Genomic DNA, 27,457 nt, shown 5'->3' on the forward strand with positions numbered 1-27,457 from the left:
CTGTCGAAAGGCCCCATGACCCAGTTACAGAATAATGCAATTACTTAGAAACAAGGATTCAACAATAGGGGCTGGTGAGGTGGTACAATGATTTAAAGCACTTGCTGTTCTTGCCGAGGACCCAGGTTCAGTTCCCAGCATCTATATCATGGCTCACAACTGTTTGTGACTTCAGTTTCAAGGAATTCATGCCAAAATTCTGATCTCCTTTGGCACGTGGTACACATACATAAAAACATTCAGGTAAAACACTCACATACATAAAATAAATCTTTAAAAAATAGATCGAAGCCAGGCAGTGATGTGCACACCTTTAATTTCAGCACTCAGGAGGCAGAGGCAGGTAGATCTCTGTGATTTCAAGGCCAGCCTACTCTACAGAGCAAGTTCCAGGGCAGCCTAGGGCTGTTACCCAGAGAAACCATGTGTCGAAAAACCAATAAAAAAGAATTAGACGGGCTGGAGAGATGGCTCAGTGGCTAAGAGCACTGCTTGTTCTTCCAGAGGTCCTGAGTTCAATTCCCAGCAACCACATGGTGGCTCACAACCATCTGTTATGGGATCTGGCGCCCTCTTCTGGTGTGTCTGAAGACAGCTACAGTGTATTCATCATATATATAAAATAAATAAATAAAATATTTAAAAAAAAAGAAAAAAAAAGAATTAGACAACAGCAAGTATAGGGTCATGTTGTAAGAATATAGAACACTGTACACTTATCATCAGTGACTGGTCCTAGAAAACATTGTATTTATATTTTTTTCATTTTATATTTATTTGTGTGAGTGCAGTGACAAAGCATGCCTCTGTGTGTGTGTGTGTGTGTGTGTGTGTGTGTGTGTGTGTAAGTCCCAGGAAGGCCTGCAGGAGTTGATGGTCTCTTTCCACCATATGGGTTCCAGGAATTGAACTCAGGTCATCAGACTTGTCAGCAAGCACTTTTACCTACTGAACAATCTCCCCAGCCCATGAGTTTATTTTTAGGTTAAATAAAAATAGGCTATTTGCTCCTTTTGGGAAGGCCATCTTATGCTCTTGAACTACCTTGAAGTTTCTCAAGGATCTCACATGATTTACACAGTGAAACCATCTGGGTTAATCCAAATCCTTTGGCTACCCATGCCCCAAGGGCTGTGCAGGGGTGTTAGGGTCGATGAAATACCTCATTCGGGATTCTCTTGAATTAGTGGTTCTCAAATGCTGGTTCAAGCTAACTGTGGGATCTCAATTAGTTACAGTACAGATTTCCAACCCAGTCTATCCAGAAGCTCTAAAGTGGGGCTCAGGAATTTGAATTCTTAAAATGTTCACAGATGATTCTGTGGTGCCCCCATGCCTCTCTGTGTGTAGCTTTCTCTATGCTTTCTGACAAGCTCTGAAACCAGAAGCTATCTTTCTTCAGCCACAACATTAAAGCCAGCTGTGTGAACAATAGGGGACACTCTGGGTTTCCAGGGAACTCAGCTGGGTGAAGTGGATCCTTTCAGGCTCTAAGCAAGAAAAATGAAACTATTTTGGTCATGCCCATTGTCCGTGGGCTGTGTGCCTGAAACTAGTAGGTAAGAGCCTCTTAACGTCAAGAGACTTGGGAAGACTAATCCTGAGCATAAACACTTCCACTCTGAGAGCCACTCCAGATGCAAGAGACAAAATTGGCTCTAGGGGGAGGATAGCATGCCTATCACACGCCCCTTGCTGGTGAAGTTAGTGAATGCAGCAAAGTGGTTCTCTGTTACTGAATAGTTCCTGAACGTTTTTGCCCAAGCAGCAGGAACAAATCCTAGTCCCAACTCAGGCACTTAAGACAGCAGACACTAGGATATTCTTACAAAAGAAATGGCCTGAAAGATGTCCTGGGATTACTCCCTGTCAAATCGCTCGGGCTTCACTCTCCCTAGGGAAGCGTGTGAACCTGCTATGTTAAGAACCATGGCACAGCAGCAGCGTGGACAAGCAGGGAGTCAAGAGCCCACTTCACCTGTGCAGGGGGCAGATTCTGAAGCCAGGGATTCTTTCAGGGAAAGTAACTAGTTCTGTTGCTTTGGGGACATATTGATTGCCTTTGAATCAGTGTCTTACTCTGTAGCGCAGGCTATCCAGGAGCTCATATATGATGTGGCTGAACCAGAACAGGAAATAAACTTTATGACTGGCTCTGATTCTATGGTTGGTACTTATTTCATCCCCAATAAGTATTGTGACTTTGCATTTAATCTTAGATGTCTAGAAGAAGCTTTAGGCAGAATCATGGGTAAGAAACCTGGAACTTGAGCCTACCCACTAACCCCGTATGGAAATCAAGATAGTCCAAATAAAGATGGTGGTGGCACATACCTTTAATGTCAGCATTCAGCAGGCAGAGGCAGAGGCGAGCAGACATCTGAATTCGAGGCCAACCTGGTCTACAGATTGAGTTCCAGGACAGCCATGGCTACACAGAGAAACCTTATCCTGAAAAACCAAAAGATAAAGATAAATAAAATCAAATGAAGGGGAGCTAACTCTGATACTGTCCTGAGTCTCCTTTCAGGGGCCCCACTGAAGGAATCAGATTACTCGACAAAGAGGTTAGCTCTATTCTTTTTTTTTTTTTTTTTTTTTTTAAGATTTATTCATTTATTTTATGTATGTGAGTACACTGTCACTCTCTTCAGGCACACCAGAAGGGGGCATCAGACCCCATTACAGATGGTTGTGAGCCACCATGATGTTGCTGGGAATTGAACTCAGGACCTCTGGAAGAGCAGTCAGTGCTCTTTACTGCTGAGCCACCTCTCCAGCCCAGCTCTATTCTTCTTAGTTTGTGTGTGGCTTCCTTGGCAAGATCAACGAACCCAATTCATACAAGAACTGATTGACAAGATCAGTTCCTATCAAGATCTTGTCAAAATCATTGATTATTTTCCACTTAATTTTACATGTACACAGAAATTTTCTCAACGTCGGATTCTGAAGAAATGATGAAAGCATGATGCATTCATACTTTTTAGGTCAAGGACAATAATAAATCTGTGAAGTAATAACATAACAGTTTGTTATCTGGACTAGGGCAGTAACTTCTAAGGTTGTCCTAATAGAGATACATGGTGAGATATATCACTATTGGAAGATAAGAGTTATGTCAAAGAGTTTGTTTATTCAAGGTTACTGTAGCCTTAATGACCAGTCTCTTGTACTAAGACCCTTTCTCAGCTTTGGTATGTGAAGGCCATCCCCTCTTGAAAGAACCATTATGACTTGCTGTACTTTGAAAGTGCAGGCCAAATGGTCCTTCCTGAAGTTACATGTCCTTTAGGCTTGAAATAATAATAATAATAATAATCATCATCAATTGACCAGTCTGGTTTATTTTGACATGCCACTTGTTTAGGATTAACTCTAGTCTGCTGCCCTTATGTTTCCCACTGAATTAACGACAACTATTAGACTATTTGTTTTGCTTTTTTGAATCAGTGTGTAGTTCTGTAGCTCAGGCTGTCCAGGAGCTCAATATGTAACAGCTTAGGGTGAAACTCTCAATTCCTCTGCCTCAATCTCTTCAGCACTGGAACGACAGGCCCTTCAGTTGGGGTGTAGCTCAGTGGTAGAACACTTGCCTAGCATGAAGCCCCAGTTCCATTTCCAGCACCATCACAAAATAACCAACTAAACCCCCCAAACCCAACCTCCCTGTCCCCCAACATTCCACCCACCCCCAAACTTAGTAGTAGAAAGAAAACAATCTGATTTTACTAAAATAAGGCAAGGAAAATGATTTATCATGCAAATGTCAGTACTTACTGATAACATTACTTCCAGAAAAATGTTAACCTAGTGTCTTCATCTATAAAATAGGGTTGGAAATCTTTTGTTCAGGAATTCTGGAAGATTCAAGGAAGATAACTTAAGCAAAATGTAATTTTTGGATAGATAATTATATATTGTATTTTCCACATAGTGCTGTGTGTTGTTACACTTGAAGGTGTCTCTATGTAGCCTTGGCTGGCCTGGAGCTTGCTATGTTACATAGCCTAGGCTGGCTTCAAATTTATAGAGATCTGCCTGCCTTTCCCTCCCTAGCGCTGGGATTAAAAGCCTGTGCCATCACCACTGCCTGGCTGTAAATCAACTTTACAAATTATTTTAAGGGAGGCAGGCAAGGTGAGAGAGATGGATTGGAAGGAGAGGACGAAGGGGAACCTACATTCAGGATGTAAAGCAAATAAATAACTTAGTCAACAATATTTCATATTGTCTTTAGGGAATTTTGATCCAATCAATAGAGAAACAACTGGTTAAATAGCCTACTCATTTACTAGCAATTATATTCAGTGGCTCTGAAGATTTGCTTAATGGTAAGATCTCATTCCAGGCTGGTGAGATGGCTCAGCCAACAAAGGTGCCCATTGCCAAACTTGAATTTCATTTGTAGAACCCACATAGTAGGCGAACAGACTTCCTAAAGTGTCTTTCATCATACACTCATGAACTATAGCATGTGCACACCCATACACATAAACCATAATAAATGACTAAACAAATAAGGGTAATAAAATTAAACAAAAGCCCCTTCCTACTAGGCTAATGCTATAATTCACCTAATCAGATGGATTATGATGGAAAACTATGGAATAGAGGGAAATGGAGATCATAGGTAAAGAACAACCCCAAACATACTTTTTAAATTATTTCAAAACAAGGACATTTTACTATTGATATAACATGCTTTCAAAAATTAAAAGCATTGAGTAAATAGCCAAGATTTCTGGAAGTGAATTCTTGGTAATAATTCATAAAAAAGTTTTGGAGTAGAGATTCAAAATATAGCACAGAGTAGCCTCAAACTATTCTGCCTCTGCCTCCATCATGCTGAGATTACAGGTGTTCAGCCAAAATCCTTCTGTTACTGGATTCCCAGGCATTGCGTCACATGCCTATAATCCCAACACTTAGGAGGTTAAGGCTGGAGGATAAAGAGTTTGAGGCCAAGCCAGGCAGTAGTGGCATACACCTTTAAATCCTAGCATTCTGGCAGCACAGGCAGGTGGATTTCTGAGTTCGAGGCCAGCCTGGTCTACAGAGTGAGTTCCAGGACAGCCAGGACTACACAGAGAAACCCTGTGTCAACAAACTGCCACCACCACCATCACCAACAACAAACCCAAAACCAAGGAAACAACAACAACAAAAGTTTGAGGCCAAACCGCCACTAAAAGGCTAGGTATGTAACTAACTGGTAGTGTATGCTTAGCATATGCAAGGCCTTGGTTTCAATCTCAAGCACTAAAAAAAACAAAAGCATTTTTTTCTAAATGTAAGATAAGGGTTTTCTTCCAAATGAGATAGGATTCTATAGCCCTTTTTTAGCAAGGCAGTACTATCTTTTTTTTGTTTGTTTGTTTGTTTGTTTTTTGTTTTTTTTCGAGACAGGGTTTCTCTGTGTAGTTCTGGCTATCCTGGAACTCACTCTGTAGACCAGGCTGGCCTCGAACTCAGAAATCCGCCTGCCTCTGCCTCCCAAGTGCTGGGATTAAAGGTGTGCGCCACCACTGCCCAGCAACTATCTTGGTTTTCAGATACAAACCTCTAATCTCAGTCATCTAGAGGCCAGGCTGCTCTACATAGTAAATTCCAGGCCATCTAGGGAGGGCTACATAGTAACAGTTTGTCTTATCCTATCCCATTTAAAAAAAAAAAAAAAAACCCATAAGCAGAACAAAATCCTCCACTCAGCAGCATGGCATTGCAAGACCTGGGAATGATAAATAAAAGTTATGAATAGCCACAGTGTTTATGAACTGTTAGATTTCATTGATGTGTACATTCCAGTATCACTCCTAAGGATTATTATTAGTAGTGACAGTAAACATGCAGTACCATTATTTCAAGGCTGTTCTCTAAACACACCTCCATACATGACAGATATATACATATATATATGTGTATATATGTATACATATACATATGTATACATATATACATATATACACATATATATTCATTATGAATGATTAAAAACAGTAGGAGAGAAACACAAGAACTCCCCCCCCCCCCCCGAGTTTGTTCAGGAAGGAATCCCTTCCCACTGGTCAAATACAAATAATACCAAGAGCAAGGCTACCAGAAGACATTGAGTTTTGGAGAACTAAAGTATATGAGGTTAAAAATAGTTATATGAGGTGTTGTTAAGAATAAGTTCCTCACAAGTTAAGGAAAAGTAAATCCAAACATTTTATAAAAGAAGACAAGAAGACAATACGACTGACTGGAGTGTAGGCTCAGTGGTTGAGAGCACTTGATTGTCCCGCCGAGAACACAGGTTCAGTTTCTAGCACGCACAGTGTATGATTTACAATTCCTCTAACTCCAGTTCTAGTGGTGCTGATGCTGACACTTTAAGGGCACTTGAATATACACGGTGTACAGACATATTTGCAGGCAAAATACCCAGATGTATCAAAAAGTAGTGTTTTAGTATAGGTTTCACATCATCATTATGTCTTGTTCTCTCTTCCTCTCTCTCTCTCTCTCCACTTACTTTCCAGATATGAAAGAAAACGTGATAATTTTCTGAGTCTGACTCAACACAATTAGCTCCACTCCTATCTACTTCCCTGCAGATGACACGATTATCATCGTCTTTATACCTGACAAAAACTCCAGAGCAAAGGCACTGCCTGTTCTTTACTCATTCATTTCCCCCATTCGCCTGTTAATGAGCATCTAGGTATTTCATATCCAGACTATTGTGAACCACCCTGCAACAAATGTGGACATGCATGGAATTCTGTGGTCTGCTTACTCAGCGTCCTTCAGGTATGTAGGCAGAAGAGAAACAGCTGAGTTATATGGCACTTCTTTAGTTTTTTGGGGGAACCCCCGAGTTCCATAGTGGCTTCATGAGTTTACATTCTTACCAGTGGTCTGAAAGTGTTCTTTCCTCACAACCTTATGAGGATGACCATTCACGGACTGTGGCAAGACACAATGTCAATGTAGTTTAAATTTGCCTTTTCCCGACAGTTAAGGGTGTTGGGTATATTTTTCTGTATTAATCAGCCATTGGTATATCTTTTAAGGAAAAGATACAGTACTCATTGTGTATATGCATGCCAGGGCACATGTGTAGAGGTCAGAGGACAACTTGTAGGTGCCAGATCCCTCTTTCCATCATGAGAGTTCCAAGGATCAAACTCAAGTTATCAGGCTTGGTGACACGACCTTTTCTCACCAAGCAATCCTAACAGCTCTTTTCTTTCTTCAACATTAAGACTTTTTTGTTGTTTGTTTGTTTGTTTGTTTGTTTTTTCGAGACAGGGTTTCTCTGTGTAGCCTTGGCTGTCCTGGAACTCACTCTGTAGACCAGGCTGGCCTGAACTCAGAAATCTGCCTGCCTCTGCCTCCCAAGTGCTGGGATTAAAGGCGTGCGCCACCACAGCCTGGCACATTAAGACTTTAAAAAAAAAGTTTTTATTTACATTCTGAATATTGTCTCCCTTTCTGGTTCCCTTACCAGAGTTCTTCACCTGCTCCCCTTTGCCTCTGAGAGGGTGATCCCTTTCCCATTCCCTTTAAGTATTCCCCTTCCCTGGGGTATCGCCTTTCTACAGGATTAGGTGAATCCTCTCCCACTGAGGCCAGGCAAGGCAGTCTTCTGCTACATATGTGCCAGGAGGAAGTGGGTGGGCGGCTTGGACGAGCGCATGTGTGCTCTTTGGTTTTTATTTTATGTGTATGGTTACTTTTCCATGTCTATGCACCACATGCATGGAGTACCCATGGAGGCCAGTAGAGAGCATCTGTACTGCTGAGCCATCTCTCCACTTTTGAGAAATAGCTGTTCAGTTGTTGACTGATTTGTTCAATGTTTGTATTTCTGTCACTTGTTTGGTAATTTTTACACTCTGTTGTTTTCGAGACAGTTTCTCTGTTTAACAGCCCTGGCTGCCCTGGAACTTGCTCTGTAGTCTAGGCTGGCCTCAAACTCAGAGATTTGCCTGCCTCTGCCTCCAGAGTGTTGGGATTAAAGGCATGTGCGCCACCACTGCCCCGGTCAAAGGTACTGGAGAGACTGCCATGGGTTCTGAGAACCAAACTCTCTGTGAGCCTAGCCTTTAAATGGCTAAGTCATCTCTCCAGTCCATTTCATAGTTTTATTAGTATATCCTAACCACACACAATACATTTCTTCATAGATCCAAATCCCATGTTAGATGTGTAGTTGGTAAAGCTGTCTCCCCAGTCTTTAGGCCGTCACATTACTCACCTTCATTTACTGCTTTGCAGAAGCCTTTTAATCTCTTATAACCGTTTATTGAGCTGTTAGGTATTTTTCAGAAAGTCTCGATTCCTTTACTGTGAAGCACCTAAGACTTACTTATTTTCTAGTGTCTGTCTCCCACTATTAAAATACAAATTTCTCAAGGGTAGTGATTTCAATAATTGAAACACCGAGAATAGTGGCAATCACTAAGTTCTCAATAAATGTTTGCTGAACAAACCAAAGAGGTTTAACTATGTCTTGTCAGAAGGCGGGGGGGGGGGGGAGCAAAAATCTAAGTCTCTGTTTAGTTGTTATTATTATTATTATTATTGTTGTTGTTGTTGTTGAGTTTTCAAGATACGATTTCACTGGGTAGCCCTGGCTGTCCTGGAACTTGCTCTGTAGACCAGGCTGGTCGTGAACTCAGAGGTCTGTCTGCCCCTGCCTCCTGAGTGCTGGGATTAAAGGTGTGCACCACCACCTCCCATCTAGTGATTATTTTTTATTGGATATTTTATTTATTTATATTTCATTTACATCCCCTTTTCTGGTTTACCCTCCGGAAACCCCCATCCCATCCTCCCTTCCCCTGATTCTATGAGGATGTTCCCCCGCCCACCCACTCCCCACTTCCCTGCTGTAACAGTAATGAACTGAAAGTAAGCCAGTGGTACTTCTTATTCAATTGGGGAACAAAGGCCACTGTGCAGTTTCATGCAATGGCTATATCGAACTGAAAAAAACTTAGAATAACTTGAAGAAAAAGGAAGAGTATCAAGATAAAACTCTTTACTATCAAGGAGAACTTATATAAGCAGGCTTATACTGATTGCCTGAAATGTTAAAAAAGTATTACAATAAAAATATTACAAAAAAATATTACAATACACAGAACTTTAAGAAAAAAAGGTGGTGGTGGCGCACGCCTTTAATCCCAGCACTTGGGAGGCAGAGGCAGGCGGATTTCTGAGTTCAAGGCCAGCCTGGTCTACAGAGTGAGTTCCAGGACAGCCAGGGCTACACAGAGAAACCCTGTCTCGAAAAACAAAACAAAACAAAACAAAACAAAAAAACAAAAAACAAAAAAAGAGTTCCCCGGAATAGCAGAAAACCATATTCCTGACTTAAAACACCGCCACATCAGGAATGGACTCATTCACATTTTTTCAACTATGTTAGAAAGAAGTTATTTCTTGGTAAAAGTTTAACACTTAAAAGTTGGGATTTCATTAATACTGCTAAAACCAGAATGTTTTAAAAACTGAATGGAAAAATGGTAACTGACAAAAAAAAAAATCCTTGAGTTAGGTACAGAAATGAAAGCCTAGAGATCACCAAAGTCACTACAAAAGAAGCCAATCCCAAAGATTTTTGAAATACTATTGAAGCAGGTATCAGTACGAAAATTAACCTTGATTATGATTGCAAGGAATATGCTACATAACAAATGACCACTTGAAATGGCTTTTCGTTATGTTTCAAAGTACAGTCATCCTAGATCTGATTTAAAGTAAAAACAGCATAAAACATCCAACTAACCAGATAAAACCCTCATTATTGAGTTGGGACTTGAAACTCTGCCTCTTTCATCATAATTAAGAAAAGTTTTTTGCTAGCTTTTTTTGTTTTTTAGTCTAGTTGTGGTGACACATACCTTTAAACTCAGTTCTCAGGAGGCTGAGGCAGGTGGATTTCTGTGAGTTTGAGTCCAGCCTGGTCTACACAGCAAGTTCTAAGACAGCCAGGGCTACATAGAAAACCCTAGGGTTTTCAATTTTTTAAAAATTTTTGCCGGGCAGTGGTGGTGCACGCCTTTAATCCCAGCACTTGGGAGGCAGAGGCAGGCAGATTTCTGAGTTCGAGGCCAGCCTGGTCTACAGAGTGAGTTCCAGGACAGCCAGGGTTACACAGAGAAACCCTGTCTCGAAAATCAAAAAAAAATCTTTTTTATGTTTTATGTGTACAGGTGTTTTGCCTGCATGTACATCTGTGTACCACATGTATGCTTAGTGCATGTGGAGGCCAGAATAGGACATCAGAATTCCTGGCACAGAAGTTGTAGATAGTTGTGAGCTACTGTGGGGTGCTTGTAATTGAACCGGGGTCTTCTGGAAGAGCAGCCAGTGTTCTTATCAGCTGAGGCCCCTCTTCAGCCCATCTTTTGCTAGCTTGTAAAATACTTCACATTACTAAAGTATAAATAGTGAGCTTTTAAGTGTGCTTAAGGAAACTGAACAAGATGTAGTCAATAGGTAAAGATCTCAGTCAATAGACAAAGCAGGCAGTCTTCCATGTGAGAACAAAAGTAATTCTTATTAGATGATGCAATCTGTAGGTTTTTATATCAATTTATTATAAAATAATTCCCAAGAGTGTTTAACAATACAAATTTTATTAAAAAAATAAGTAACATCAAAACTGTTCAGAAAAATCTATATTTGATGTAACCAAAATAAACAAACACCAAAATAAAAAAATATACAACTCTCTCTATATATGTGGGCAAGAAACAAGTGCATTTTTGGTCCCAATATTTTTGAATATATTATATTTATCTAAGGAATTACATTTATGGCTAAGAAGATAATTACTAAGTTAATAGCAATGTAACTTAAAACTTCTTTTAAAATCTGTAAGCGGAGTTTTTGTTCTTTGTCTTGAATTCCTGACCACTAAGATGTTATGATAGTCTCAAGATAGAGAGAACATATATTAATGTCTAATGAACTGAACAGGTACCACTCATGCCTTTAAGTCCAGCACTTGGGAGGAAGAGGCAGGCAGAAATCTGAGTTCAAGGTCAGCCTGGTCAACATAATGAGTATCAGGATAGCCAGGGCTATATAATAGAGACCATGCCTCAAAAAAAAAAAAATAGGAAAGAAAGGAAGAAAAGAGTAATAATAGCTAGCTGCATAAAATAGAGAGTTTTAAAGAAATTTCTTGGCATTTTAAGCAAACACCAAAGAATTAAGCAGAAATTACAAATGTAGATAATAAATTTGGTGAATGACAAAATTAAGCTATTAAAATTTAATTTTTAAAAAATTATTAAACACTAGAATTGTCAAGAACTCGTGGAATGGTAGCTAAAACTTTAAATGATGACATAACTAACTGTTACTTTAGAGCCATAACTTCACAAAGTTTGTTTTTCCAAGAACATGAATGCAACCTTCACTCATTTGGTGAGCTTTCATGATTAGAACAAACTCATGAACTTACACTTAAGAACCAAAGTCTTCAGAGGGACGTTGTGCTCAAATTTATTTGGTGTACTTGACAGGCATTGATGGCCAAGCCAATATCAGCCTTATGGAAGGCCAGTTAGGTAGGAAGGGACTCTGCCTAAGAGCTGATACAATCCTAAGGCCACACATTGAAGCAGGTCTCACAGTCAAATAAATCACATTCCTTAGAAAGAGAGACCAGTCATCAATTGTGTCCATTGAAGGGGGACACTGTCCAGGAGTACACTGGACATTGTTTTGAAATTTCTGTGCTGCCTTTGCATCTGAAAAATAAACCCATGACAGATTAAGAATGAAGGAAAAAAAAAAACAGCTATCTGACCACCAAGACTTAGAAGAAATTAAAAAACCAAAAAAAAAAAAAAAAAAAAAAAAAAAACCCAGAAAAAAAAGAAAGAAACCAGACTAGCTATACCATTTGACACGTACTATTCTGAAGGCAAGTACAGCAGAGAAAAATACAAATTATCTGAAACAAAGTAAAAATAGGCTACAGTAACTAAGGTTCCTTCTCCAGAGCCGACTGGAGAAGAAAAGCACATGGTAACATATGTTAACCTGACACAAAGATAAGATGGAATCCAGTCTACTGCCATCTGAAAGCTGAAAAGAGCTGGCTACTAAGAGCTAGTGTCGTGAACTTTAACTGCCTTCATGGAAACACTTCAGAACTTTGAACTTAGGAAACTGGATTTGTGAAAGCAAACACTGCAGAACTTTGAACTTAGGAAATTCCAACTTGTCTTGCACCAGGTTGCACGAGCTTCATAGAGCAGGAATCTACTTGAACAAGCCACTTTAAAACAAAAACAAAAACACTTTAATATTTTTCACTGCTATTAGCGGTCCATTTAAAAATTGCAACAGTGCTAAAATCTATCAAATTGTGCTGAAGGAAAATTAGACTTACTCAGAAGTGGATTCAGAAGGTACGGCTCTCTCAGTAACTGAAATCAGAGAAGGCTTTATGTTTACAAATGTAATATATGAAGACTGAGTATCAGTTTAATTTTTAAGAGCTCACACTGTTATAGAGAAAAACTACTGGCCCATAGATCATAAATTCAAAGTAACAGACACATATACATACCATTCTCTATTACAACTTGGCAAGTATGAGTTTTACGTTGATTTAAGTGTTTAGCCATACGGTCTAAGCCAGGAGTATCAGCTAGGAAGTCACATTTAAGGCACACTAGAGTGATGCCCCTATGAAAAGAGAAGACTAATAAGACAGAGGATCATATGTGGAAATCCATGCATAAATTCAGTAATTGTTCTGTGTAATAACTCCTGATTTTTATTTTATGTATTATCACTGTTATTTCCAAATTTTGTTATAAATATGATCTATCTAATATGTTTCTCAAAGGGTTGGGGTTGTAGGCAATATTTACATTGCATGTGCATGGCCCTAAATTTATAGGCTCTGAAAAAAAAGGATGCTCAAGAGAATAGCCTAGCCATTGCTAAATTATACTATCTTTTAGTGCTTTATAAATAGTATACTCTCAATCTGTTACTAAAATATTCACATCCAGAGACCCCCCAAACAGTCTTGGTCCAACTAGCATCTTGTATAACTTGTATAAGTCACAGTGATTCCATGCCTTGGCTTATCCACCAAGCAAAAGATAACATTTGGAGCTGGAGCGATGGCTCAGTAGTTAAGAGCACTGACTGCTCTTCCGGAGGACCTGAGCTTTCAATCCCCAGCAACCACAAGGTGGCTCATAATCATCTGTAATGTGATCTGATGCCCTCTTCTGGTGTGTCTGAAGACAGCAACAATGTACTCACATACATAAGATAAACAAATCATTAAAAAAAAACTAACAAAAACCCAATAAGAACAACAAAAAAGAAATATAAGCACTAGAATGTTCTCTATATACCAAATTACTAGGTATTTTGGACACAAAAGCAAACAAAAAGGTTCAGTTTATGAGGCATATAATCTAGTGTATTTAAGTCAGAATAAAGTTAGAAGAGATATGAAGACTGTAAATTTAGTAATTTAATATAATTATTAGTTTGTTAACAAAGCATATACATACCTGATATTTTACTTGTGTTTTGTTTGCTTTGAGACAGAGTCTCACTATTACCCTGCGGGGCCTTGAACTCAGGGATGTCCCTGCTTCTTTTCCCCAGTGCTGGAATTATAGGTGTGAGCCACCACACCCAGCTCCATCATATAAAACATCTTACATTTTATAAGTCTAAAACCTAGTAGTATACCTTATGCTGATTTTTTTCATCTGCAGCTCTGGTCTTAACATCCTGTTTTGTATTTAAGACTAGGTGCTATACACGTAAGAAAGTGTTCTTAAACAAACAAAATCATGTCTTCTCTCCCAAATCACCCTGATTTCTCTTATGATGTCACTTCCTTGGTACTAAGGTTCAAATAAAAACATTTCAGATATTTTAAATATTTAATAATTTAAAATATCATTTACACTGTATTAAGCTGGGGCTTTTAGACCTATCTCCTCTAAACAAATGACCAAAATAACCCCTAAAAGACAGGCGTTCTAAAGACCACTTTTCTAAAGAGAATAAATTTAGTAACTTATCTAAGGCCAGCCCCATGTCTGAAATGTAGCCCTTTGATTCCAGAGGCCATTTTTAAAGTTGCTCATTAATAACATTTTTATTTTATTTTAACAAATGAGCCTCTTTAAAAAAATATATTTAATTAATTTAGTTTTTCAGGCTTTCCATTTATTTATTTGCTTGCTAATTAATTTATTTATTCACTTTGTATCACAATCACAGCCCTCCTCTTCTCGTCTCCATCCTTCCCCCACTACTCTTCTTCTCCTATTACTCCCTTCCCTTCTCTTCAGAGAAAGGGGAGCCCCCCCTCCACGGGTACCAACCTACCATGGCACATCAAGTCTCTGCAGGACTAAGCACATCCTCTCCCACTGAGGCCGGACAAGGCAGCCCAGCTAGGGAAAATGAATCCAAAGACAGGCAACAGAGTCAGAGACTCTAATTGTTAGGGGACCCACATGAAGACCAGCGGCACATCTGCTCCAAATGTGTAGGGGGCCTAGGTCCAGACACTGCATGCTCTCTGACTGGTGATTTAGTCTCTGTGAGCTCACTAATTTATTTATTTGATGTTTATTGTTGTTTTGCCTGCAAGCTTATCTCTGAGGGCGTTGAATCCTCTGGAATTGGAGGTACAAACAAGTGTGACCTGCCATGTGGGTGGTGGAAACTGAAGCCAGGTCCTCTGGAAGAACAGACAGTGCTCTTAACTGCTGAGCCATTTCTCCAGCCTCTCTGTTCTTTTTGATTTAAAAAAAGACTTATTATCTTATTTCCTGTGTATGAGTGCTTTGCTGGCATGTATGTATGTGTACCATATGCATACTTAATGCCCATGAGAGTTGGAACATTGAATTCCCCTGAAACTGGCATTATGAATGGTTGCAAGCCACATTGTGTATGTGCTGGGAACTGAACCCAGAGCCTCTGCAAGAGCAACAAGTGCTCTTAATCCCGTCACCATCTCCTCTGTAGTCCCAGCCCAATTCATTAGTAAATAACAGCCTTAACTACTCTCTGGTTTACAAAGCTACTACTCTCTATGTATACTCCACATTCATTGTCCTTCCAAACCCTTGATTCACCCAAAGTATTTGTGATTTTTCTCAATGTCTTTCAAAGTAAAATTAATTCTTATTCTTTAGAACAGTTTTTTGGGGGGATTAAAAAGTCTGTATCTAAACTCAAAATTATTTCCCCGAATTCCAATCCATGCTTTTTCTTCATGCATCTCTCTCTCCCTCCCACTCTCTTTCTCTCTCTATAATATATGTATGTATGTATACATACATATGAAATATATCTATTTTTTTTTTCATTTTTTGAGACACAGTTTCTCTGTGTATACTTGGCTGTCCTGGAACTCACTCTGTAGACCAAGCTGGCCTCGAACTCACAGAGTTTCACCTGCCTCTGCCTCCTGAGTCCTGGGGTTAAAGGTATGAAGCACCATACCCAAACTTCATGCATCTTTTGAAGTAGAAACCTCTATTTCCTATGAAATAAGTAACTCTCCCTGCATCTATGATAAATTTCCTGAGATTATTGTATTTATTTATGTTCACTTCTTTATAGCCTCCCAATAAATTGTATATATATTTTTTTGAGATGGGGGGGGGCTCATTATGTAGTCCTGGCTGTCCTGGAACTCACTATGTAGACCAGGTTAGCCTTGAATTCACAGAGATATACCTGCCTCTGTCTCTCAAATGCTGGGACTAAGGCGTTCATCACCTTACCCAGCTTAAATTCTACCTTCTTGAAAGTTGGTACCAAATAATCTTCATCCCTGTGATCTGTACACTTTTTCCTCCATAAAGAGCAAAAGTGAGAGGCTGGAGAGATGGCTTCGTTAGGAGCACTAGTTGGTCTTCCATAGAACCCAAGTTTGATTCCCAGAACCCACATGATTGATGGCTCACAACTGTCTGTAACTCCCATTTCAGGGCAATCCAATGCCCTCTTCTGGCTTTCATGGGCACCAAGCATGCATGTGGTGCACAGATATCTATCTATATAGGCAAGACACACATAATAAAATAAAGCATCTTATAGTAAGAACAAACCTGGGATTTATAAATAGTATATATTGATTCTAATTTTAAGTATTACAGCATTTTAATAAACCTACTTCCAACCAAATATTGCTAAAAAAGACTCTTTATCATTTTGCAATGTAAACACATGAAAGTTTCAACTCAATATTTAGCACCACTGAAATACGTTAGTCATAGGATAGACTATCCCTTCCTTTCTTCTAAGAATATAGTAACAAACATAACCATCACGTCCAGTGACAATCATTTAGATTTTAAATTAGGTACACCAACACTTGGTTAAAAAGTGTAATTACAACTTTCTAATACAAAGAACAGGAAAAGATCAATTAATTACCTGAGAGCTCGTGAATGCTTCTTAAAATTATAAAGCTGCTTACTTGGGTGGTCATTGTGAGAGCTGATAAATAAGACAAACAAGATTTTATTACTTTTATGATCTAATAAGTCATATTAACTTCGAGCACACTTTCAAGTCTATGCTTATTTTCTTACTTTTGAATAGAAGTTAATGACACAAATAATGAGATTATATTGATTACTGGTATGGCCTGAGCAAGTTATGGCCATCCATGAATATGTTATGATTGAAACCTCCCCGTCACCTCAATCAATGTGATGGCATTAGGAAAAACTTTGGGAAATAACTAGGCCACAAAAGCAGAATCCTTACACATAGGATTTGTGTCCGTATAAAGACAGACCCAGGAGAGCTAGCCTACCCCCTCTACTGGGCAACGTAGTGTGAAGGTGCTACAAGGGATGGGTTCTCCACCAGAACACCTCTTCTTGTCATGTCTTTTTCTTTCTCTCATTTAATTTCTTTCCTTTCCTTTCTCTCTCTTTACATTTTTTTCTTTTTTTAAAAAAGATTTATTTATGTATTTTTATTCTATGAGTGTTTTGGCTGCATGTGTGTGTCTGTGCACCACTTACATTCCTGGTGCTCATGGAGGCCACAAAAGAACATCAGATGCCCTGAACCTGGAGTTACTGCATCTACTTACAGAGAAACAGATTCTTCTCCCAGATTACATTGCTGTTTTTAGTGAATAAGCACACATTTGAGTATAAATTTAGCTTTCTGTGTTTGCCATTGAAGGAGGGCAAGGATGGATGGCTATGGGTTGGAGAGAGGAGAGGAAATGGAAATGAATGTTCTTTAGCATCATTAAAAATCCTGGAGCCCAGCCGGGCGGTGGTGGCGCACACCTTTAATCCCAGCACTTGGGAGGCAGAGGCAGGCAGATTTCTGAGTTCGAGGCCAGCCTGGTCTACAGAGTGAGTTCCAGGACAGCCAGGACTACACAGAGAAACCCTGTCTCAAAAATACAAACAGAAAAACAAAACAAACAAACAAAACCCCCCTGGAGCCTGGGGATTAGAGACGGTTCAGCAATTAGCAGCACTTGTTGCTTTTAAGAAGACTTGGCTTCATTTCCTAGTATCCACATGGTAGCTCACAATCTGTGACCCCAGTCCTAGAAAATCAGACACCCTTTTTTGGTATCTATGGGCACTACACCAACTCAGTGCATGTATATATACATAAGCAGGCAACACATTAATACATATAAAGTAAAAATAAATAAGTTTTTAAACATGTATTTACTTAATAAAGCCATTCTAATTTTCTTAATTTAACTGGTTTTTAAAAATAATTTCTGTCCCATTGGTTTCGTAAATTATTACATTTGAAAACATACAAGGAATATTCTAGACATTCTCTATTTCTACATTCCTACTCCCATGGTGAGACACACTTGCTTATAATAGCTAACTGTGTCTTTAAAATGAACAAACTTCTCGAAGAGTAGTAATTTTGATACAGGGTTTCATTTAGTTCAGGCTGGCTTTAAAATTAATATACAGCTGGAGATAAGTTTGAATTCTTGTTCTTTCTGCGTCTACCTCCTAAGTGCTGGAATTATAGGCATAAGCCATTAAATCTGGATGACATATTTTTTGTGCTGGGGATTGAACCTAGAACTTTATATATGTTAGGCAATGGTGTACCAGGAAGCTACACCCACAGACCAGAAAGGTAGTTTTGACTGGCATGTTCAACTTACCTCATATGATTTGTAAAGGCTTTGTTACAGTTAGTGGTATACTTGCAAAAATCACAATTTATATATGTAGAAAAGTGGCTTGAAAAATCTTTTATTTTGGAATGGCACTCAATACATGTGTGACTTCCCTGGTGACACCTTATGGAGACAGAAAAATAATAAAAATATGTTATTCAATAAAAATAATAAGGAAACCCTTTTTTAAAAATAAATTATTCATTTATTAAAAGTATCTGTAATTTGTATTCATAATAGAACACTAAAACTATTTTGATATTAAGAAATTGAGCCAGGCAGTGGTGGCGCACACCTTTAATCCCAGCACTTGGGAGGCAGAAGCAGGTGGATTTCTGAGTTCAAGGCCAGCTTGGTCTACAGAGTGAGTTCCAGGACAGCCAGAGCTACACAGAGAAACCCTGTCTCGAAAACCCAAGAAAAAAAAAAGAAGAAATTGAAAGGATATATTACAAGGTTAAGGAAACCCTTATTAACACTTAGTTAATTGATACAGATCTTTAAGATTATTAAATAGATATTTAAATTTTGAAAATTTACTTTGAAGCAAATAAGCTAAAAGTTTAACACATGTAAATGTTGTGAAAGTGGCCAACCAATGGCCCAAGCCATGAGAGGAAGCCCATACCCAGTATCACCTGGGTGGCCAGGAACCAGAGGCTAAATGATGGCTCAGAGACCTCAAGTATAATCAAACTTGATTGACCAAAACAACAAAAAAGTCAATGAAATGATTCCTAATAATATTCTGCTATAATCATAGATGGGTGCCTAGCCCAATTTTCATCAGAAGCTTCCTCTGGCAGCTGATGGGAGCAGATACAGAGACTCAGACCTAAACATTAGGTGGAGCTCCAGAAACCCTTTGGAAGAGGGGGAGGAAGGACTGTAGGAGCCAGAAGGGTTGAGGACATCAGGAGAACATGGACCACAAGAATCTACTAAGCAGGGCCCAGGGACTCACAACTAACTGAAAAGGCAATCACAGAGCCTGCAGAAGTCTGCTCTAGGTCCTCTGCATACATGCTGTGATTGTTTAGCTTGGGGGTAGTTGTGGGCCTACTAACAGTGTGAGAGGGGGCATCTTTTGCCTGTACTTGAGACCCTTTTCCTCTTACTGGGTTGCTTCATTCAGCCTTGCTATGAGGGCTTGTTCCTAGTCTTATTGCTATCTTATTATGTCATGCTCAGTTGATATCACTGGGAGGCCTGCTCTTTTCTGAAGGGAAATGGAGAAGCAGTGGATCTGGGGGAGAGGGAAAGTTGAGGGAGGGAACTGGGATGCTGTATGAGAGAATAAAAGATTATCAAATAGATACTTAAATTTCAAAAATTTGCTCTGAAGTAATAAGCTAAAACAAGTGCAAAAAGTCTAACACATGTAAATAGTTTTTCCCTAAGGGGAGAAAGACTTAATTAAGCAATTTAATGTTACAAGGCAAACATACAATGTTTAAGATTAGTGCAAAAGATTAAAATCACAGAATAAACACAGCAGTTCTGATTCTGCTCAGCAGTTGTAAAAAGTATCATTTTATTATCTGCTAAGTCTTCATAATAGAAAAATGATTGTCATGTAAGTGTGCAAGAAAGTTCTTTGACATGGTAATAAACATTTAACTTTTGAGATTACATTAGTATCACACATAATGAATAAAAATAAAGATAGTACCTTAAGTTCTTCAAATCTATGCTGAACTTGTTTTTCCTGGTGCGCTGTCTCTTTTGCTTGGAGGAGGGCTTGGCTTTGGATTTACTTGTACCTGTACCTGGCTTACTTGCATTGGGCTTACCAGTCGTGGTTGAAATTGTTTGAGGGCTAGTTGTGGTAACTTTATTTGCAGATGCTTTTGAGTTGTTCTTAGTAGTTGTACTTTTAGATTTTGGAACTGAGAGCTGAAGAGAAGTGCTTAGGACAGTACTAGAAGGTGGGCTTGATGATCTTGACTGACTAGATCCTAATGAAGCTCGAATGGTAACCTATGAAAACAAATCAGGATATACGTTTAGGAGATTAAGAAAATGGCATTAAAACACTGTGTTGAAAGGCCTTACATTCAGTTACCTAATATGTGTAAGTGTGTTTACATGTGTAAATACTGAAGCAGGCTCTCACTTGAACATAGAGCCTGCTGATTTGGCTAGCTCAGCCTAGCTAGCTTGCACCAGAAAGATCTCATCTCTGCCTTCCCACATTCTGGGACTACAGGTCCCAGATCATCATGCTTACCCAGATCTTTTTTTATGCTGATGTCAGGTATCCAAAACTTCAGCCTTCATATTTGTCTGTGTATTTCGCCAACTGACCCATCTCTCCAGCCCAAACCCTTACATTTATGATCGAATGTTTTATTTTTACAAGAGTGCCAAACAATTCAAGGCAGGAACAACAGTTCTATCAACATTGAAGCAGTGCTGTAAAAACTGACACCCACATATAGAAGGGTGCATTTGAATCCTACATATCAACATAAACAATTAATTCAACATATATCTAGGACTAAATCTTAAGTGTTAACATTATAAAACTCTCAGAAGTTAAACAATAAATTCTCATTCCATGGGAGTTAGGCAATGACTTCTACTTGTTTGAGAGGGGTGGGGTAGGGAGAGATACTCTCTATATAGCCTTGGCTGCTTTGGAATTCATTATATAGATAGACCAGGCTGACCTCAAACTCAAAGGAGATCCACCTGCCTCTACTTCCCCTGTGTGGTGGGATTAAAGGCACCACCATGTCTGCAGGCAATGACTCCTTAAATATGTTATCCAAGGCATAAGCAAACAACAAAATGGACAAGCAGGTATCTCTTTAAAGACAAATAAACACTAAATTCAAGTGTCAGTAAAGGAGCCCACAATTCTACTCCCCGTTACATTCCAAGAAAAAATGAAAACATATGCTTGCACAAAAACTTTAAAAAAAATATCTATAGCATCAGTCCAACAGTCTAAAGAAATGAAATTCTACCAATGGATGACTGAAGATATATACTAAAATGGAATAGTGTTCAACCATGGAAGGAATGAGGCAGTGAAACATGCTACAAGATAGAAACATTATACCGAATAAAATACATCCTTCGAAGACTGTTTGTTGTATGATTTCACTTATACAAAATTTTAAAAATGGGAAAATTCATGAGGAAGAGATTAAAGCTTGCATCAAGTGATGCTGGAATACAGTCACTGTTAATGGATGTAAAGTTCCTTTTACTGATAATACAGCAAATGGTCTAAAATTGCATAAGATGTTGTTTTCACAACTCTGTGTAAATGCTAATAAAACCACTTAACTGAGCACTTTAAATGGAAAAATTCTTTGAAACATGAATTGTATTCTAAATAAACTGTTACAAAAATCAGTATAGTCCAAAAAGTCAAATATCATTATTTAATAATAGTAAACATGAAGTACCATCAGATACATTTTTGATTTGTTCAATCTTTTGTAGGTTTTTGTGTAGGTGTGTGTGCATACTATGGTGAACATGTAGAGGTCAAAGAAAAACTCTGGAATTGAACCTCTCTTTTAATCTTTATATGGATTCCAGAAATCAATAGATTTCAGGTAATCAGACTTGCATTTTTGGGTGGCGAGTACCTTTACCCACTGGCCCAGTTTTCCATTTATTTTAAAAGGTTTTAACAGTTAAATGAAATTTACTAAGATATTTATTTGCTGTTGAAACAATTTCATATTGGTAACATGTTAACATGGATTTTAATGGATAATTTAGAAGTTGGTGCAAATTATCTAAAGAATGTATTTTTCCAGCCCCCTCATGGTTGGGAATTTATTCCATCTAAGTCTCTTTATCTAGAACGCAGGGATAACACTAGCTCACTTGTCTTTCTTGTTGGATTGCTGATTGGATAAATAAAAAGGTATAAAAAGACAAAAATTATTAATGTCATTACAATATAAAAATTGGGGAGGTTTTCAATATTCACATTAGTATTCCAAATGTCTAGTCTCAACATGGGATAAATGGATTGCAAGAAATTATATTGGGATGCATTTCTTACTCTAGATGTTCACAGAATTGTTCTATATTACTTTAGGTCATTCTAATAGCAGATATAAAAAACTGTATACACTAAAAGCCAAATATGAAAGGCTAGGAATAATTTCATTTTGGATTATCCATCCATCCACTTGACCAAATATTCAAGAGCAAACTTTATATAAAGAAGCCAGAGGAAAAAATATGGCAAACATGGAAAACTAAAATTTATAGTTAAAAATGTCTGCTTAGTCACTAAAAACAGTAACGTTATCCAGGAAAAGAATCTGTTTCTGTGTAAGAAGATTCAGTGACATCAGCTTTAACATATCTATGAGATCCAAAGCACTGTGGTAGATGCTTGGAATACAATAAATTAAACACGACTTGCAATCTCAACTGCCTTGTAGTATAGCAGGTAATATATTTAAAAAATAGCTTACAGAATACAAAAACAACTTAGTGACCCAGCTTACAATGAGTCTACAAAGGAATCAAGGCATGTATCAATCAACTTAAACAACAGTCAAAAGTTTTCACTTTTGGAGTATAGGAATAATAAAACCTGGTTGAAAACACAGATGGCTCAGCAGTTAAGAACATTTGATGCTCTTGCAGAGGACCAGCCTTTAGTTCCCAGAATCCATGTAGGGCAGCTCACAACTGCTTGTAGCCCCAGGGTATCTGATGCCTTTGTTTGACCTATACAGGTACTGATATAGCACATAGCACATTTGAACATGTGCATGCACGCACACACACACACATCTGTGGGTTAAAAAAAGTAGTATAACATTAACTTTAGTTCTACACACACACACACACACACACACACACACACACACTAAAACCTTAACTTCTTAACACATACACACACAAATTAAAAAGAATAATAAAATCTTAACTTTATTTTTAATAAAAATAAGAAAAAATTTTATATCATATTCAATAGATTTTTAAGACTAGATAGGAATTTCTCCTCCCCCCTCTTTTTTGGGGGACAAAGTGATGTAGCCCTGGCTGTTCTGGAAATCACTGTTTATCAGGCTCTCTTCAAACTCAGAGATACACCTGTTTCTCTGCCTATTGTGCGGTAGGACTGAAGGCATGCACCACGTTACCAAGCCCAGGAGCTTATTAGACAAACTGCTAAAATACAACATATTTAATACTCACTTTTGTTCCAGGAGGCAATCCTTCTAGTTCTTTAGGCTTTATAAACGTACGATGCTCTAACTTATGTTCTGTTTTCTCCTTGGAAGTCAAAAACTGTAGTCTGCATTTTGGGCAACGATAAATTCCTTTTTTCTGTTTATTAAAAATTAGAAATAACATTAAAATATATTTTCTTTTCTTTACTCTTTTCTCATTATATAGCCCCAGCTGCCCTTGAGAAATCTGTATGTGGTACATTTTGTTGGTCTCTTGTGATCCTCCTGTTTCTGCTTTGCAAGTGCTAGGATTACAGGTATGCACCACCATGTTTTAGAGACACTAACAACTACGTACCCCAAACACTGAGACCTAAAATTGCTCTTTGACTATCTGTAATTTAAAAACGGAATGTCAGCATGTAGAAGAATACAAACAGGTCCAAATCTATCACCCTGAACAAAAAAGTCCAAGTGGATCAAACATCTCAATGAAAATCTGAATATACTAAAATCTAATAGAACAGAAAGTGGAGAAGAGGCTTGAACTCATTGATACAGGAGACAACTTTTTGAACAGAACACTAACTGCTAAGGTCCTAAGTTCAACAAATGAAAAATGGGATCTCATGAAACTGCAAAGCTTCTCTAAAGAGAAGGACACTGTCAATAGGACAAAATGGCAACCTACAGATTGGGAAAGGATCCTCACCAACTTACATCCAACAGAGGGCTAATATCTAATTTTACAAAAAACTCAAGAAGTTAGACACCAACAACCCAAATAACCCAATTAAAAAATGGGGTATAGAACTAAACAGAGAACTCTCAACAGAGGAATCTCAAACAGCTTAGAAACACTTCAAGAAATGTTCAAAGTCCTTAGTCTCAGGGAAATGCAAATCAAAACAACTCTGAGGTTCCATTTTACACCCACCAGAATGTCTAAGATCAAAAACTCAAGAGATAGCACATGCTGGTGAGGATGTGGAACAAGAAGAAAACTCCTCCATTGCTGGTTGGAGTGCAAATTTGCACAACCACTTTGGAAATCAATTTGGTGGTTTCTCAGAAAACTGGGAATACTTTTACCTCAAGACCCAGCTATACCACTCCTGGGCATATACCCAAAAGATGCTCCACCATCCCACAACGACTCTTGCTCAACATAACAGCTTTATTTGTAATAGCCAGAAACTGGAAACAACATAGATATCCCTCAACTGAAGAATGGATAGAGAAAATGTGATCCATCTATATAACGGAATACTACTCAGTTATTAAAAATGAAGACATCATAAATTTTGCAGGCAAATGAATAGAATTTGAGAATATCATCCTGAATGAGGTAATCCAGTACTAAAAGGACACACATGGTATGTACTTACTTATAACTGGATATTAGCCAGAAAGTACAGGATATTCATGCTACACTCCACAGATCCAAAAAAATTAAACAAGAAGGAAGGCCCAAGTGAGGAAGCTTGAATCTCACTTAGAAGGGGAATACAATAATCATAAGAGGCAGATGGAGGGAGGGAACTGGGTAGGAAAAGACATGGGGAGGAGAATAGGGGTGGTTTCAGGTTCAGGTGTGGGGAGAGACAGGGAAGATGGTCAGATGAAATTAATGGAAAACTGCAGCTGGTGGGCGTGGGGGAGTGGGGAGCATCTGGAGGACTTGCCAGAGACCTGAGATTGGGGAACCTCCTAAGAATCAATAGGATTCTTAGTTAATCAATAGGATTAGCTGAGCCTCACAGTATTGGGGATATGGAACCTGAAGAGGCCACATCCTGTAGCCAGGCAGAAACCCCAGTGGAGCTATAGGGACACTAACCTACCCACAAAACTTTCGATCCAAAATTTACCCTGTCTACAAGAAATGGAGGGATGGGGAATGAAGAAAGAGACTGAGAGAGTGGCCAAGCAATAACCAGCCCAACTAGAAACCCATCCCATGGGTAAGCACCAATCCCTGACATTATGAGTGATTATACTCTGTTATGCTTGCACACAGGAGTCTAGCATGACCATCCTCTGAAAGGCTTCACCCAGCAGCTGACTGAAACAGATGCAGAGACCCACAACCAAACTATTGCCGGCTCACAGAAGGATAGCAACTCCACAGGAAGAACAACAGAGTCAACTAACCTGGACACTTGGGGGCTCTAAGAGACTGATCCACCAACCAAAGAGCATACAGAGTCTGGATCTAGGCCCCCAAACATATGTAGAAGATGCAGCTTGGTCTTCATGGGAGACCCAAACAACTGGAGCAGAAGCTCCCCCTAAATGTTGCCTGTCTGTGGGATATGTTCCCCGAACTCTGTTACCTTGTCTGGCCTCAGGGGATGAAGAAGTGCCTAGCCCTGCAGAGATTTGGTGTGCCAGAGTAGGGGGATGCTCAGGAGTGTCATCCACTCTTTCAGAGAAGGGGAGGGTGGACAGTGATTAGAATGTAAAGTGAATTAAAAGAAAAATTTTAAAGTCACTATTGCACTATCTCCCAACATAGATAGATAATGCTACAATATTCTTACCCACTCCTCCTTTCCTTTTTGGTGCTAGGAATCATATGCAGGGCCTTATGCTACCACTGGGCTATACTGAGCCATTCATTTACTCATTCATTCATTCGTTTTTGAAGAACTGGAGATGAATTTCAGGTAGGTTAGGCAAATGCTTTATTCCATCTTTTTAAGCAATTTTGCATATAAATTTGATATATAAACTATCTAAACATTTGAGATTACAAAAATGAATTACATTTTATTTTTATCCTTGGAAAAAGTCAATGTTTTACTTTTGATCTCTTCATTTATTTAACAAGGTGGTAAAGCAAATTTAACTTTTAAAACCAAAAAACATCTAGGTAGGTATGGTTGCACATGCCTTTAACCCTAGCCTTAGAGGTTAGAGGCATGTAGATCTTTCATTTTGAGCCAACCTGGTCTACATAGCAAGTTCCAGGCCAGCCAGAGTTACATGATAGATCCTATTTCAAACAAACAAACAAACAAACAAACAAACAAACCCCAACAGACAATTACAAAAAATCCAAACCAACCAACCAACCAGCCAACTAACCAAACCCACAAAAACAAAAAATCTAATCAGAAACTCTTAAGAAAGTTATATAATAGAAATAGATTTAAATGACAGTTCTGCCCAACAGAACTTTCTATAGTTGCATTATCCACTGTGAAATCTATCACTTAGTGCTCACAAGTGGGCAGTGAGTGCTTTAAATGTAAGAAGTGCAACTGAGAAGGTAATTTTGTAATTTTATTTTTTCGTGGGTCTAAATTCAAATAGACACACATCACTAGATGTTAGTTGAGCCACATGCATATGGAGACACTAACAGTAGGGTACAGATGAGAAAGAGGAAAGTAGTGGGCAAGGGAGAGAGATGTTTAAAGCCTATTATAGACTTGCATGAAAATAACTTTATATAATCTAGTTTAATAAAATAAAAAACAAATTTCTATTATTTCATGTTTAGGAACATAAACAAAAAAATTGAGACTAGTCACTGTGGCACATGCCTTTATTCCAAGCAATTAGGCAGCAGAAGCAGAAGGATCTCTGTGAATTCAAGGCCAGCCTGGTTTACATAGTAAGTTCCAGGACAGCCAAGAAAATATACAGGGACCCTGTCTCAAAAAAATGTTTTAACTCTGAATTATGAAAGTCCAGTCATTTCTTTTATCAGAAAGTATTAGAGAAGAGAATTGTTTTAGAGGAATCCTTTACTAGATTTTGTTGCTGAGTATGAAAGAGTGTCCTTAATGCTAGAATTTGGGACACAGAGGCAGAAGAAGGTGGATCTCTGTGAATTTGTGGCCAGCAGGTTCTACATAGAGAGTTTCAAAACAGCCAGAGCTACATAGTGAGTTCCTGACAAAAGAGGTGGGGAGGGAGAGAAAGAAAACATGAAGGCAGGCACACAGATTGATTTTTGTCAGAGATTTTTAAGGGTGAAAGATTTTTTTCTCAGTTAACATGAAGTTAATTTTATTATCTAATGACTGAAACCAAAGTCATGTTAGCAGTAAGGCTGAGTAAATTGGCAATGACAATCCAATTTATAATA

General features: G+C 38.5%; 1 protein-coding gene across 7 annotated transcripts in view; it reads right to left on the bottom strand.

The window, feature by feature from the left end:
- Nucleotides 1-10,615: 10,615 nt before the first annotated feature.
- The window catches only part of Znf280c (zinc finger protein 280C), a 57,556-nt gene continuing 40,714 nt past the window's right edge, over nt 10,616-27,457 (bottom strand). For 6 of the 7 annotated variants that reach the window (XM_076918938.1, XM_076918935.1, XM_076918934.1 and 3 more), the window contains exons 14-20: nt 23,384-23,515; nt 19,872-20,179; nt 18,185-18,322; nt 16,450-16,512; nt 12,584-12,702; nt 12,404-12,440; nt 10,616-12,289 (exon numbers count right to left, since the gene is read on the bottom strand). In XM_076918938.1, coding sequence (XP_076775053.1) covers nt 12,274-12,289; nt 12,404-12,440; nt 12,584-12,702; nt 16,450-16,512; nt 18,185-18,322; nt 19,872-20,179; nt 23,384-23,515 — 813 coding nt within the window. In that variant the 3' untranslated portion in view covers nt 10,616-12,273. Of the gene's footprint in view, nt 12,290-12,403; nt 12,441-12,583; nt 14,451-16,449; nt 16,513-18,184; nt 18,323-19,871; nt 20,180-23,383; nt 23,516-27,457 lie in introns of those variants that run through there. The other variant, XR_013106056.1, reaches the window with a different exon arrangement.

This window comes from Arvicanthis niloticus, chromosome X, assembly GCF_011762505.2.
Source record: "Arvicanthis niloticus isolate mArvNil1 chromosome X, mArvNil1.pat.X, whole genome shotgun sequence".
Classification (NCBI taxonomy): Eukaryota; Metazoa; Chordata; class Mammalia; order Rodentia; family Muridae; genus Arvicanthis; species Arvicanthis niloticus.